At 36.4% G+C, this 14,326-nt stretch overlaps 1 protein-coding gene across 3 annotated transcripts in view; it reads left to right on the plus strand.

Moving 5' to 3' along the window:
- The window catches only part of MTA3 (metastasis associated 1 family member 3), a 167,606-nt gene that overhangs the window by 54,101 nt on the left and 99,179 nt on the right, over window positions 1-14,326 (plus strand). For all 3 annotated transcript variants that reach the window (XM_058020133.1, XM_058020134.1, XM_058020135.1), the window contains exons 8-9: window positions 8,949-9,048; window positions 13,899-14,087. In XM_058020133.1, coding sequence (XP_057876116.1) covers window positions 8,949-9,048; window positions 13,899-14,087 — 289 coding nt within the window. The remainder of the gene's footprint in view (window positions 1-8,948; window positions 9,049-13,898; window positions 14,088-14,326) is intronic.

The raw sequence follows: 14,326 nt of genomic DNA on the forward strand, positions 1-14,326 counted from the left end.
AGTGAAAAAAATCAAGTCAGCTCAATTTTATAAATTAACATGATTATGCAGATTTATGAAGACAACATCAAAGTGCTTTGAATTAATAAATACCTTAAAAATTATGTATCTACTTAAAAAAAAAATCTTCCAAAATTTGTAGGTTTCTTACTGAAGGGAAATTCTACATTCATAGGATATAGCAGGTTTTGCCAGTCCTCTGATTCATAGTTACAAAGATTCTGTTCTAATGATAGCAGAGAACACAGTTCACATATGGATTTTATCCTGAAAAAATCCATCTCCTGTATTTTATGTGACCTGCTTGCTGAATGTAATCTCAAATCTTTTTAGGCAAATAATCCTTTTACATGGGTTCTAGTTTTTGGGATTTTTTTCTCTCTCCCTTTTGAAAAAACAATCAGGAAGAAAAACAGAAAAAAAAGTTGCTCTATATTTTCCAGCTTATGTGCATAGTGATATGGGATGCTGATTTACTCATTTACAGTTCATGTGCTGATTCACTTGATTTTTTTCCTTACTCCACTTGAAATGTTGTATCCTTTCTATAAAGTACTAAAAGTTTTTTTTTTTTTTTTACCTGCCCTTGTTGAATTTTCAAGCAAGACAGAGGAGTTTAGGTGTTAACAGGTGTTCAAAAAGTTACAGGGTCTGGTAGATGTTCCGTAGTAACCAAGAATCCAAACTGCTTTTTCACCAGCAATATAATACCTGGAGATGTATGGCCAGTTTATTATGGTGTGCCCTAAAGACACATCTGTGTAAAGACTGGGAATTTTGGAAGAGTTCATACATTGCTTTAAAATTCCACTATTTGCTGTTTCTCAGCCACTCTGGGGAGCAGAAGCAGTATTCTGTGGAGCCAAAAATGTTCCCAGAGGAATGTAGCAGTAAGCAGCCTGCTGGGAAGGAAGAGAGAATAATTAAATAAATAAAGAATATCCTTCTCTCCTCCTGTTGTTTAAGACATCCTTTGCAATGCTGTGCCCTGACCAAGTCTGCATTTATTTTAAAGTCAAAGCATTTCTGTAAAGATGGTTTCTGTTATAGTGTATCATGGCTGATTAATTATTACTATCCAAGGTCTTGGGGTACTTGGATACCACAAGAGTAGTACCTGATCTGTCATCAGGTATTACTCAGGTGCAGCTTTGTGGATGTTCTTGCACAGAGCTCCATTCATCTTTAGAAGTTGCTTTTCAGCTGACAGAAATTGTTTCCAAGCTCCTATAGACTTGTTTTCACAGGATGCTCTAAGTGGCTTCTGAGACAGATTTTTGCAAATTTCTAGAGAAATTGTTCTGTGATGATTTGGTGGCAGCTTTCAATTCAGGGTGTTGTGTGGGTACAGCATTTATACTGGGCCATTATACAGGACCATTAAAAGCTGCTTGAGAAACAGTGGAGAGCTGGTGTTATGATGCACTGAACAGTGCTTACAGACACCTCTGCTAACTGAGGTTCTCTGAGCATTGGCTGTGCCTGCTGGATTTCCAGTGGGAATGATCTTTCTCTGGTTATGTTTAGTTCTGAAAATTTGAAAATATGACAAGAATAATTTTTTTCTTAAGTACCTTCCCAGGTGTGGTATTTGTTAAGTATGTGAATGCTATTGTGCTTGACATTTTAAAAGCATTTTCAAGTGATCCCTTTTAGATGTTGATTAGAAGGAATTGAGTTTTTTATTTCTTCTCTTTTCTTTTTCCCCAGTCTGATCTGTTTAAAAGAAGAGTTGCTTTTGTCCTTAAATCCTTTAGCTTTTTCAATCTCACAGGCAGCTTTGTTGTTTTTTCAGAAGGTGTTTAAATACTCTTTATTTGTGTTGCCCATTTACAAGTATATTTATATTTTTAGCTACCTTGGGCACATAGCTTTCCTGGTCTTACAGGGTTTGTTTACTGCCTCAGGAATGAGAGGCCTTTTTCTCTAGGTTTATATGCCTGGTCAGTCTGGGCTTCTCACTGAGCCCTACTATTCCATCATTTCTTGTGTAGAAAGGAAGAATATGCCTATCCTGTGCAGAAATTAGAGGTAACAGTGCCCAAAAAATGGTGGAGATTTGTAAAAAAGTGGAAAGATCTGTAAACTTGGCCTCCCCAAGTAGTCTTGCCTGACACACAAATCTTGGGAGTACCTTATTGCTGCTACTGAAGCATAATTTGGCTCAAGACTCTTGCTTGAACTAGCAAAAGCATCTGTTAGGAGAAGCCTGAGGCTAATGTTTTCTGGGTTTGAGTTGTCTTTTGGGTAATGTTTGTGCTGTGACAATGAAAAGTCCAACAGCATTTTGTACTGCATTCAAGTAAGATACAACTGCGCCAACCAGTTTGCCTTCTGTCCTGTGCATTGGCCATGTTCTGTGTCTGCCAGCTTCAAAGGACAGGAGTTTGAGAAGCTGCAACAGCCATTTAGATCTGCCCACATTAGGGAATAGTTCAGTATAGTAAAAATGGGTTTGTAGAATTGAAATGTTTGGCGCTGAGGGCCCAGTGTCCCACTGCACATTTTGAACAGATTTTTTTTTAGGCATAACTCTAATCAAGTCCTGCGGACTAAATATCTGTGAGTGTGTGGAACTACTTTTAACAGGAACCCAGCTGGGATGCATTAAGATACTTTGTTTTTTGTTAGCCAAAATGAAGAAGATAAAAACACTGGGTATGGCATTCCTAATTTGAGCTGATTTAGATACACTCTGTTTCCTCCAGTCATCAATTGCTTATAATTTCTAATATACAAGGAGTACTTCATTTCATTACCAGATCTTATGGTCTTTTTCTGATTCTGTCCCAAGCTGCACAGTGTTAGGAAATAGAAGCATTCCTATTGTCTATATAACATAAGACGCAGTGTTCTAAAACAGAAGCATTCCTATTGACCATATAACATAAGAGTCCTGTCTTCTTTTGGTTTTTTAGAGTAAAAAAAATATCTTGCCCAGTCTCAAATGCAATAGGAGGTGTGGGCTCTGGTCTGGACAGATGCTGAGAGCTCAAGAAATGACCTTTTTTTTTTATTTTTAAAAATCTTCTTGCTATCTGCTAATTTGGTCTACAATTCATTGCATGATACATTTGTGGTACATTCTGGTTCCATTTATATGCTTGATGATTCAGTGAAACCATTAAGAATGTCGTTCTTTTATTTTGCTTCATCTAACTACACTACTAACATAGTCTTCTGGAAGGAATATATTTCTAAATGAAGCTATTTAACAGACATTTGTGGTCCCAGCTTATTCCCAACTAAACCAGGGTTTTGAAATCTAATTAAAATAGCCTTGAAGCATTGCATCTCTACCTTAAAATTTTGTACTTTGATTTCTATGACATTAAAATGGCATTACATATCTCTATCTGACATATTTCTCTTCATTTGAATGCCTGCTTATTTTTTGATGTAAAACCATATAAAAATGGAAAATTAGTTGTTACTCATGTTAAATTAAAGCTTTATCCTTCCTGTGTTGTTCCCACTTTTCCATTTGCTCTAGGACATTGATTATAATTATTTTCTGTTGGCTACTATGTTAAAAGTGCTTACAGTATTTTGAAGCAGTTGGAGAAGCTCTATAATTGTTATATTTATCTTACAGTGGGGAAGGGAACACAATGCAGCTTCAACTGGCAAGGTGTCTTTCATTATACAGAGGAAAATAATGCATTCATTAACTGAGAACCATGAGTAAAAACATTTACAGGTGTGATCAAAAAGTAGTGCTCTGTTCTTGTGAAATAATTCAATGTAGTCAGTGGCAGTAGACCAGATTCCCAAAGCTCATAAATGAAAATAAATACATAAAAGATATTGGTTTGCAGTCTTTGGTATTACAATGCTTCTGAATTCTCTGGAGGTGATGAGAAGTAAAAGGAATTGAAGTTCATAAAAGAGGTAATTAAATTTAATGGCAGAATTGCAACATAAAATTATGCAGCGAAAATGGTGAAAAATCTTGATGCCAATGCTGTGCTCACAAAATTGGATGTTTGCTAGCAAGGTGAATTACAGCATCTAATGGTAGGCAGATGGTTTGGCAGTAAAAAGGAAAAATATGTTCACATCAAGTTTACCAGGTGTATCAAAAATTCTGTTTCTGCCTGTCTATCATGCCTGGCTAGTATATGTTTATTCCTTTGTGTATTTTGTATTGCTGTACTTCTTGACCCAAATTCATTTGAAAAGAACGAATTCAGACTTAGAGCTGAATTTTTTTTTTTTTTCATGACCTTTGATCTATTTCAGTATAAAGAATAAATTTCCATAGCAGACTTTTCACAGACCTGCTTTTAGGGGGCTGTACATCTCCTCCTCTGTGACTGTGAATTGCAGGATGTCATAGAGATGATGCCTTAAATAACATCCTGTGAATTAAACTACTTTTGTCTATTGGATTCTATTTCTGTTGAATAAGAAAGATTTCCCATATGTTTCATTTCTATTCATATAGCAATGAAATGTATGGTCGTATCATACATCTATATATCATGTCATGCGTACTCTAACTTTGAGAGTCTTTCAGCAAAAGAATAGTGGCAGGTGGCTTTTCATGTTTATAATGCCATCTCCTTTTGTGCTGTAAATACCTGAAGTTATAATAATGAAGCATAGCACTGTACAGGCAGTTGCTTAGAAATGCAAAGAAAACATCTTTTTTAACAGCATCATTTTACTTTGAATACATTCTGCAGGTCAGACTTGCAGAACTGAGTAGTAAAAATCTCCTGTGTATGTTCAGTTTTAAATTACTCTTTTGTTGCTTGCATGTGTCTTTACTGAAGATGGTTTTTTTCCCCTTCTTTCCAATATTTTAAGTATCACAATAATCTCTTATAGAGCACTCAGATATTAATTGACTGGTTTTTAAGTTCAGACCAGTCTGAGATGTCATTTTTTAGGACTGCTTCCAATTTAGTTTGAAGAGGAACATTGGAGTAAAGACAGGGAATACAAAAGGTTTTCTTTCTTAATATGTAGAAAACCACCAAAGATCACTTAATTGTTTTCCTCAAAAATATTAGCTCAGAGGTGAGGCATAGGTCTCATTCATTAGTTTGCGAGTATCAGTGGAGAATTGTGGATTTACAAATTTATGTCTGCACAGATGTGCCTCACTTCCAACAGCTTTGTCCAGAGTATACTCACTGCTTGTGAAACAGGCAAGCAGTGTTAAAAAAAGTGAAGTTTTGAAGTAAGCATCCTCAGATTGAGAAAGATGTATGTCTTGGCTGGATTTTCAACAGTACAAGGCAGAAGGAAATTGAGAGTTCCTTGCCTGCCCTGAACTTTCTGGATCTGATTTGATGCTGGACTGCTGTTGCTGTTGGGAGAAGCAGAGGCTTTTTATCCTGATGTAGAATTGCAGTGGTTCCAGATTTTCTTTGATAAATAATAGCTCTTTTCAGAACTAGTTACTGATGAGCCACCACATCTTTGGAAGCTTGTTAGGACAGTCTCTTATGTTTGCTGCATCTTAATTTCTTTGACTACTACTATTTAATCTTAAACAAAAATTTGAACAATTATTTCCTTTAAAGCCTTAGACTTGAACTATAAGTAATTTGGAGCAATGTATTTTCTGTGTTCAAATTCCAATCTGAAATTTTGCTTAAATGCAGGGCACACAGGCATAGCAACTGCAGCAATCTCTCAAGTTTTTTGGACATAGACCTTGTTGAGTTTTGCTGAACTTGTGGATTTATTCCATAGTCTTAGATCCTGGCACTGAACTATGTCCATTTGTTTTGTTTGTATGGTTGTCATCTGCAATCTGTTATAAATCTTCTTGGTTCTGCTCTTTAAGATAATTAAACCAAGGAAAACCGAATTAAAGTAACACTGGATCATTTGGTCTAACCCTCAAAGCTCTTACAGCTGCTTGCTGATGCAGGCTGTGCAGGGAGTGATCTCCCTGCTGATAATACCAGTTGTTTGTCTTGTCCATCTCTCTGCCACCTGTGTAATTCACTGTCTGTGTGACTTTTGGCTTTAGCTTCTTTTGGAAAATGTGGGGAGTGTTGGTTTCCATTTGGAGTTCAAGTATTTTAATTACACATTGAATAATTCATAAGTAGCTTGCTGAGCACAGTTTTTTGCGTTGACAGTTTATTAATGTTATTACTGAATTAAATATCATTTCAGTTAACTATTTACAATTATTCTTTGAATTGTGCAAACTTGACAAGACATTAATACTGAAAGTTTGTTAAGAAAAGTGAGTGGTTAGGGTGTGACTGTTTAACTTGTGTCGGCTTAATACTGAGTTTTATTTTAAGTAGATGAAGACAATACTGTGTCTTCTGGAATTGACATTGTTTAGCTATTTATTTTGTTCCTTTTCTAAAATAATCAAATAGTGGAATTAGAAGAAAAGCATGCAAGGAAAAGTGGCCAATGTAGATTTTGACATTGCATCAATATATACTTCATATCTGTATTTTTAATTGAAAAACATAAAAAATAAGGTATTTTAGTGATTTCTAAGATTAGTATTGAATTTGGATGTGAATTGCATACCTAGGTTATATAAAACATTATATTTCACTATTTAGTTTTGAACCTAGTTACTATTTAATAGCAAATTGCTCTAGAATTTCTACACTTAGTTGGGAATTCACTGCTTTTCACAAGTTTCTACAGAAAGGAGAACTAGAAGTTAGTTTGATTTCCAGAGAGCCACAGACATGCCTCACACCTCTAGGCCCCCCAATTTGTCCCTTACCATCCACACCCCCTCTGCTGTCACTACTGACACCCCAAATGGTACACTGCCTGCATTTTATTATGTACAATTTATTTGTTTATATCATATTGTTATTATGATATTTGTTTCCTTATGTTTGAGACTGTGTTTATTATATTTTATTCTATTGTTTTTGTTATTTCATTTTGTCTTTGTGTGTTTTATTTATTATTAATTGTTTTTGCTCTCACATACTCCAAAATACAGCATTCCTCTGAGAGCTGCAGTCTTCTCCTTCTCTATGCAGCACTGGAAGCAATGCCCACTGATGCACCAGTTCTTACCTCTCTATCACTTATTCAGAATAATTATTAATAATAATATAATAATTACATTATTATTTATGTTGTCCCTTAATTTTGGCTTTACATTCTGAGCAACAAAATACTCTGGGGCTCTGAAGTCAGCCTCACAAGTTTGATCTGCCAGAGAATGACTGTGAGAATGTTCTTTGTAGTGTTCATAACATACTCAGACTTTATTTTAGAAATATGGTCAAAAGAAAATAATTTTAATTATGAAAAAGGAAGATAAGAAGCTAGCAGGTAGCAGCAGAAGGGAAATGCAGTCATGCCACATTCACTGGTTTGAGCTATAGGGACAGAAGGATCACAGGAAAGACTGCTTAGCTACAGCCCTTATCAATGGCAGCATGTTGAAAGGGTTGACAGACTATCAGGAAATGTGTTCATAATAGAGCCTTATTCTTGGGAGGGATTTGTGCACAAATACTGTTTTATGTACTGCCAAGCTTGGGGGGGGGGAAATAGAATGTGTATGTGTTTTCTCATATTTACCATCTCCACAAAGAGGGAGCAAAGGTTGTGAAAAAACATTTCAATATCACTTATTTATTCCACAGCCTTTAGAAAAGCAGTTAATATCAGGGGGTCTGAATCACTGCTGTTAAATCTTAGCTTGTAAGACTGTGGCAGCAAGTACTGAAACATGCATTCAGTAATAAATTTTTTGAGATTAAAGATAAAATTGTGGTAACGTACTTTATTATCTGTTTCTCCATGATCATTTATAACTTCAGTGAGTTAAAGTCTTGATGCACATTGTTTCACTGTTGAATATCAGATTTATAGGATACAGCAAGGTGTATTTATTTGTCAGTGACCTTCACCATTGGTATAATTCTGCACTTGCAAGTTGTGTGGGGTGCAATTGCTGAGTGAGGCTTGAGTCCCTACGCCAGTGGATTGCTCTGCATTACATCTGTAACTGGGTCTTTGCCTTTAAAAGGGATTATGTCATAACTGCAACAAATAGATTTTTTCTGAATGCACCTCAAGAGTCATTATACAAATCCAGGTACTGGAGAAACTTCTGATCTGTTTATTGATAATATTTTGTGTCACTGCATCTTTGCTCATTTCCTGTATGATAGGCTGGGCCCAGTCAAATTCTCTATGCACCTTTTCCTTCACTGTGCATGATACATAGGTGTACTTGCAAGAAATATTTACCTCTCTCCAAGAAATATTTACAGTTTAGAACAGTCTAAGTATAATAGATGTCATGTGCAATTCATCAACAAAAGTTGAAAAGAACGTGAAGTTTTGGAAAAAATATTTCCATTTCAATAATGGAATGCTTTAAGTACGTTGAGAGATCCATTTATTTAATTATTGCTTGAAACCTGTGACAACACCAGGAATTTTGGGAGTACCTTAGATGAAGCTAACATGCTTTTTTAGGCTCACTGCCATGAAAGGTAGACGATGGGAGTAGAAGACATGTACTACTGAAGGGAATGAAGTGTTTTTGATTTCCTCATATGGATGTGGTGAACCCCCTTTTTAATCTGAATTATAATTTTTAAGCACTATTATATCATTGGAGTTTTAGAAATAATAGTCCTGATTGTAAACCTCAAACTATGGAGAACCTTTGACTTCATAATTAATTTAAAATTCTATAGATTAAGAGGTTGGTACATGAGAATTCTCTGAGTATCTTTTGTTTCTGAGCTCCTGTTCCTTATATGTATGTAATTACTTTTGGAGGCAGAAGGTCGGAGTTTTTGCTGCAGTGTTTAGTGATTTGTCTTTATCAAGTTGTTCTTTGTTACCAAAGATCTGAAAACAGTATCAGTATGTGGCTTGCATGTGGAAAAGGACACTGTTATAGATATGGCACAGTCTGGTACTCGGGGTTACATCTTTCTGTGTGTTTACTGCTGCTCCCTGTTCCTCTGTTGCAGTGCGGTTGGCACCTTTGCTCGAGCCTTGGACTGCAGCAGTTCTGTCAGGCAACCCAGTTTACACATGAGTGCAGCTGCTGCTTCCCGAGACATCACACTGGTAGGTGGCTTCTTAAACATCCTACAACTTCTATATCCATGAATTCAACACTATCTGGTGTTCCAAAGTCCCCATTTTCCACTTGTTGTCTTTAGATACCTGCAAGCAAGGGGTGTGTGTGTGTGTGTGTGTGTGTTAGAAAATCCTGTGTGTTTTCTTTAAGCTTCTCGGTGCTGCCCTTGTAATCACACTGTGCAACACTTGGCTTTAGTTGTGGATCACCCACAGCAGAATGGATAATACACATTGTATAGGGATTCAGGGCAGTGTCATTATTGTGATAATAAAGCAGACTAAAAATTGTGTGGATAATGCTTTGTACTTACTGGATGTATATGTCACCATATTTTCTAAAGGATAAGCAATCTGACTTTGTAAGTATATTTTTTTAAAGAACATTTCAATTAGCATATTTCTGCTATGTTTCCTTAGTATGCTGTTAATGTAAGCACCTGCATCTTTTAGAGAAAGAGAAAAATATATTGATTGCAGGTTTGCTTCCGTATAATCATACTAGCTGAGCTGAGAAGGTGTGCTGCAGTAAATAAAGTATGTCAGGAACACTATGTGAGACCAAAAATATTACTGTTTCAGTGAATCAAGTTTGACTTAGATTTCCAAAGAAATCAACTATTGTTTTATTATTTTAGGCTTTTTGTACCTAAACACCATCACATAGTTTAGGCTAAAGAAGACCTGCTATTTACCAGATACTGGAGTATTAGAATTAGAGGAAACTCAATAAAACTGACAGATTTGTTCAAAATAGTTAAGGCACTGCCTTATAAAGTGAATAGAGAGCCCCTAGAATTCAGTTGGACAAAATTTTGTGGGAATGGGCAGTTACCAGCAGGATTAAAAAAGGTTAGAAAAATTATGTAGCCATATAGGCCATAAATTAGTACTGAGGAGAAGAGGGAAAGGTGTACCTTCCTCATTCTGAAGCTTTGTCCTCATGTCCTCATTCTGAAGCTTTGCTGGTGAGTGTAATGGGAATTGACCTCAGACTGTGATTAGACTTACCTGAATATTTTAGCTAATATTCCTTGGTGCTACTGTGAGAGACACAATGCTTAGTTAAATGGGTGATTGGTCTGATTCAGTGGGACAATTCTTGTATTTCAGATAAAATAATTTTTTTATTATGATGAGAAAAATATTTAATTTGTTTCTTAAGTACACTTTTGTAGTATATTTAAAGGCTATTGAACAGAAAACTGATTTAGTCTGGGCTATGACAGCATCGTAAAGGCAGGGGTAAAATGTAATGTTTTCAGTAATACTCAAAATGAATTTTCTGTTTCACAGTTGCTAATATGACTTTTATCAGCACAATTCTGTTCACATTAAATACTTAATTTTGTTCATCAAAATAGTTCTTACCATTTTTCATTATATTAATATTTCGTTGGATTAAGAATTTCTAATAAATTTCACATATTGCAAATCCCTTCTTTATTTGCATCCTGTATTCAGTATTTAATAGTGTGGATTTATCCTTATGGCAACTTCTCATTTGAAAGTACATGTGCAATGCTGCTAATAAAGGGGTACTTTGTTTTAGTGCCATGTTAATGTTTCTCCATTGCAAATGATCCATTAAGTTCCATTACACTTAATGAAAGGTATATCTTATAATGAGGCATTAAAGGAGCCACCCTAGGCTTAATTATTGTGTCTGTCTCTTCTCATTTTCCTACCCCCTCAGCTTTTTAAAACCCTACTTTTTTAGCTTTTTGGCAACATACTTCCTTCTAAATTAAGAAAAGACATATTTGTCATTATAATAGTTACTTTTTCAGACATTTCCATGTTAATTGGGAGCATATTTTCAGCAGCAGTTAAAGTTGGTAGAGACATTTGCAGAACTTGTGGTGTTTCTCATTTATACTTCTCATATAGGTGCATAACACTAAGAAAATGATACTATCTATCTTATTAATGCAAGGCAGATAACCCTTGCACCTAAGGTGATATTAATGGGATTTCTGCTTACCACACCTGTGGCTTTCCAGTATTCCTAATTAAGTTTTAATCCTATTTAGTTTTAATCAGAGATAACTGTAAACAGAGTGATATTAAAAACAAAACAAAAAAAAAAACCTCAAAACAAAAACCAAAAGCCTCGATAATGAACGTAGATAAATCCAGGGCTGATATACACATTTCTTGCAGATGAATAACAACTGAGAGGCTGCTTTCAGGCTCCTTTATTTTGAAAACATAGGGAAGGTAATGAGACAAGACAGGAAATTCCCTGCTTTTAGAAAACCATACAGAAGATGTGAAACAATGTGTGTTTACCTTCTTAGATGATAAGGGGCTTCTCTTACAGTGAGGCAACCAACTAAAACTTGCATTTCTGGCCTTCTCAAAGACAGAGTTTTATTTCATAATGAAAATTCATCTCTAAGAAGAGAAAGAGACTTGGAAGACCTTGTGTTTCAGATTCCTAAATACTTTATAGTGCATATACTCACCATGAAAGCCATTTAAAGCAAAGCAGGCTGAGGGCATCACTTGCTCCTTGTGCTGGGTTTGTTCAGAAGAGCTTAAGTGACCTTACTGTAGGGACCTGAATCTGATATTGGATGTCTCTTCCAAATGAAAAGTATGAGCAGTTTTTTTGGGTTTTTTTTGCATTTTGGATGGTATCTCTTTAATTATTTTTATTAGCCTTCCATATATGTGGCTTCTAAGATAAACACACTTAAAGTATGATTGAATTCAGAATCCACTCTGTTTCTAGTTTCAGTGCTTTGATGCAGGCAGCTCACTCTGGAATGGCAGATGGTTTGGGAGCTGTGTTGTGTGGCTGCTTGCAGGACTCCTTCCCTCTCATGCCCTTTCTTCCAGCTCCATGCAGCCCTTCCTTAGCTTTTGGTGGAAAGTTTCTTCCTCTACCTGCTTATATTTGGACTTGAAGTTGCCATTTAGCTGCATGGCTAACAGTTTTCCTCTGATGTGCCCCACGTCTGTGCTGAACAGCATGCTCTGGGCAAGAGTTCTTTGGGAAGGGTGGCTCTTTCTCTGTCCTTCAGGCTCCTGCTTGGGAGAGGCAATGCTGGTCTCCCAGCCTCCTGCTTCTTCAGGTGAAGCAGATAAAAAGATGTCCCAGGACTTTGTCTCAGCCTCTTCTAATGCCTTCAGGCTTCTCATGCTTTTGCTACCACAATTTGCATTGCAGTATGGAACTTTGATGCAGGTCTGCCCTGTAGAAGGCAGAGTTGTTATCAAAGAACTTGTCAGTGGTCTTCTGTCACAGGACAGCTCAGGGAAGGCAGTAATTATCCAAAGAGTTCAGTATAAATCTTTTCTTTAGTAATATCAAAAAAGCATTATGGAGTCAGGTGTTTATTATAGATGAAAAATGAACGTAAAGCAAGAGCAAGATTCCAATGTATTCACTTCTGCTATTGTTTTTATGAAAGTTGGTATCAGTGAATAGATCTGGATTCAGCAGCTGCTTGGAAGACATCCTGTGTGTACTGCTTTTCTATGAGGGTTGCAATTTAAACAGATTTAAACCTCAGTAGCACATCTACTGTAAGAGTTCAATCTTTAGACCTGGTTTACTCATTTGCCTGAATAGTAAATAATAAATCAGTGATTTCAGTGTACATTCTCTAATATGAAGCTGATGGATTTTAGGCATTATGTTACATACTTTACTGTAATAATGCTTGATTTTAACAATGGCTTTTCTCCAGGCTGGTCAATTTGATTGAACCATAAGTAAAATGATGCATTGCAGGATAATAGTGACATTGCTTCTTGCAGAACAAAACAGTTCCAGAATGTGATGCTTGATAGCACTCAAAAACTTATAGTAAACACTGGGGAAAGACAATAGTAATTGATTAGAAGATGGCAAAAAACAAGAAAAATCCATTATTTGCACTAGATTTGGATGCAGAAGCTCAGCTGGAATTGCTCTACTGGCACGTAATACAGGAGTGCTCCTTCCTTGCAAGGTTTTCTCATAGCTGGGTTTGTGGCCTTGTGCGAGTTTGCACACTACACATGGAGCTCAGCACTGTGGAAGGACACGTTGGGAGGGGACTGATAGAGTCCCAGACATTATCACACTTATAGCTCTGATATCTCCTTCAGCACAGCCAGTTGGATTGTGCTGCTGGGGTCTTTTGGGACCCTGAGTCGGAAGTGCGTCTTGCGTGCTGCTCATTTTCCCAACAGTTGGATTAGTTTACTTTTTGTATTCCCTACCACTGATTACCAATGGGAGCATTCAGTGGGAAGATTGTTCTAATATCTTTGTTTTCTGTTTTTCCCTTTTATAACAGAAAGGGAATCAACCAAAGAAACCTTATTTACCCGTCTGGGATAAGTGTGTTGAGCAAGGGACAAAAATCTTGCTGCTCTTTCAGTAGGATGATAATGAAAACAATAAATGTCTTCCTTCTCCAGCAATGAGAATATTGGGCTCATAGATGTCTGAGCAGCTGTTTAGTTATTATTTAGAGCTTCTGTTAATTGAAAATGGACCCAGAGTCAATATATGCCACTGTCTTTATCGGGTTTCTCGGAACCAGTTTCTACCAACAAGAGATTCTTTAGAAATGTTTGCTAGTAATTTTCAGGAACTAATAAACTAATGTCATTTTTGGTAAACATGTTATCAAGGAATTTCCTTTCCCAGATTAAGTAATAAACCGTTTATTTTCCTCATATTCCACAGCGGAAAAATACGATATCAAGATATATTCTAATTTTAGAACTAATTGAGTCTCCTTGCTTGGTTTATAGAGAACAATATATTGAATTTGCATTAACTGAGATGGACTAGTGTTAATTTAAACACGTGTTTATTCTCTGCTTGTCCCTGCCAGTTTCATGCAATGGACACACTGCATAAGCACAACTATGACCTGAGCAGTGCCGTTGGTGTCCTGGTGCCCCTGGGAGGGCCTGTCTTGTGCAGAGATGAAATGGAGGAGTGGTCAGCATCAGAAGCTAGCTTATTTGAAGAGGCTTTGGAAAAGTATGGCAAGGACTTCAATGACATTCGACAAGACTTTGTAAGTATGAAAGCAGTGCCCTTTCCTGGAGCTGTGTTTTGCCATGGTTGAGCGTAGTTTCTTTCTGTAGGTTTGGAAGGTTTAGCTAGGGGAGAAATCTGTGTAGCTGACACATGTGATTAACATATCTATACATTTTATCTGGCTGAAAGTCAATATGCTTTCTTGTTCAGTGCTGTTGTTTGGAAAGATGGTGACAGAAGATTATCTTTTTTGTGGTTTAATATCAGGTACGGCAT

This window comes from Melospiza georgiana, chromosome 3 (assembly GCF_028018845.1).
Source record: "Melospiza georgiana isolate bMelGeo1 chromosome 3, bMelGeo1.pri, whole genome shotgun sequence".
Classification (NCBI taxonomy): Eukaryota; Metazoa; Chordata; class Aves; order Passeriformes; family Passerellidae; genus Melospiza; species Melospiza georgiana.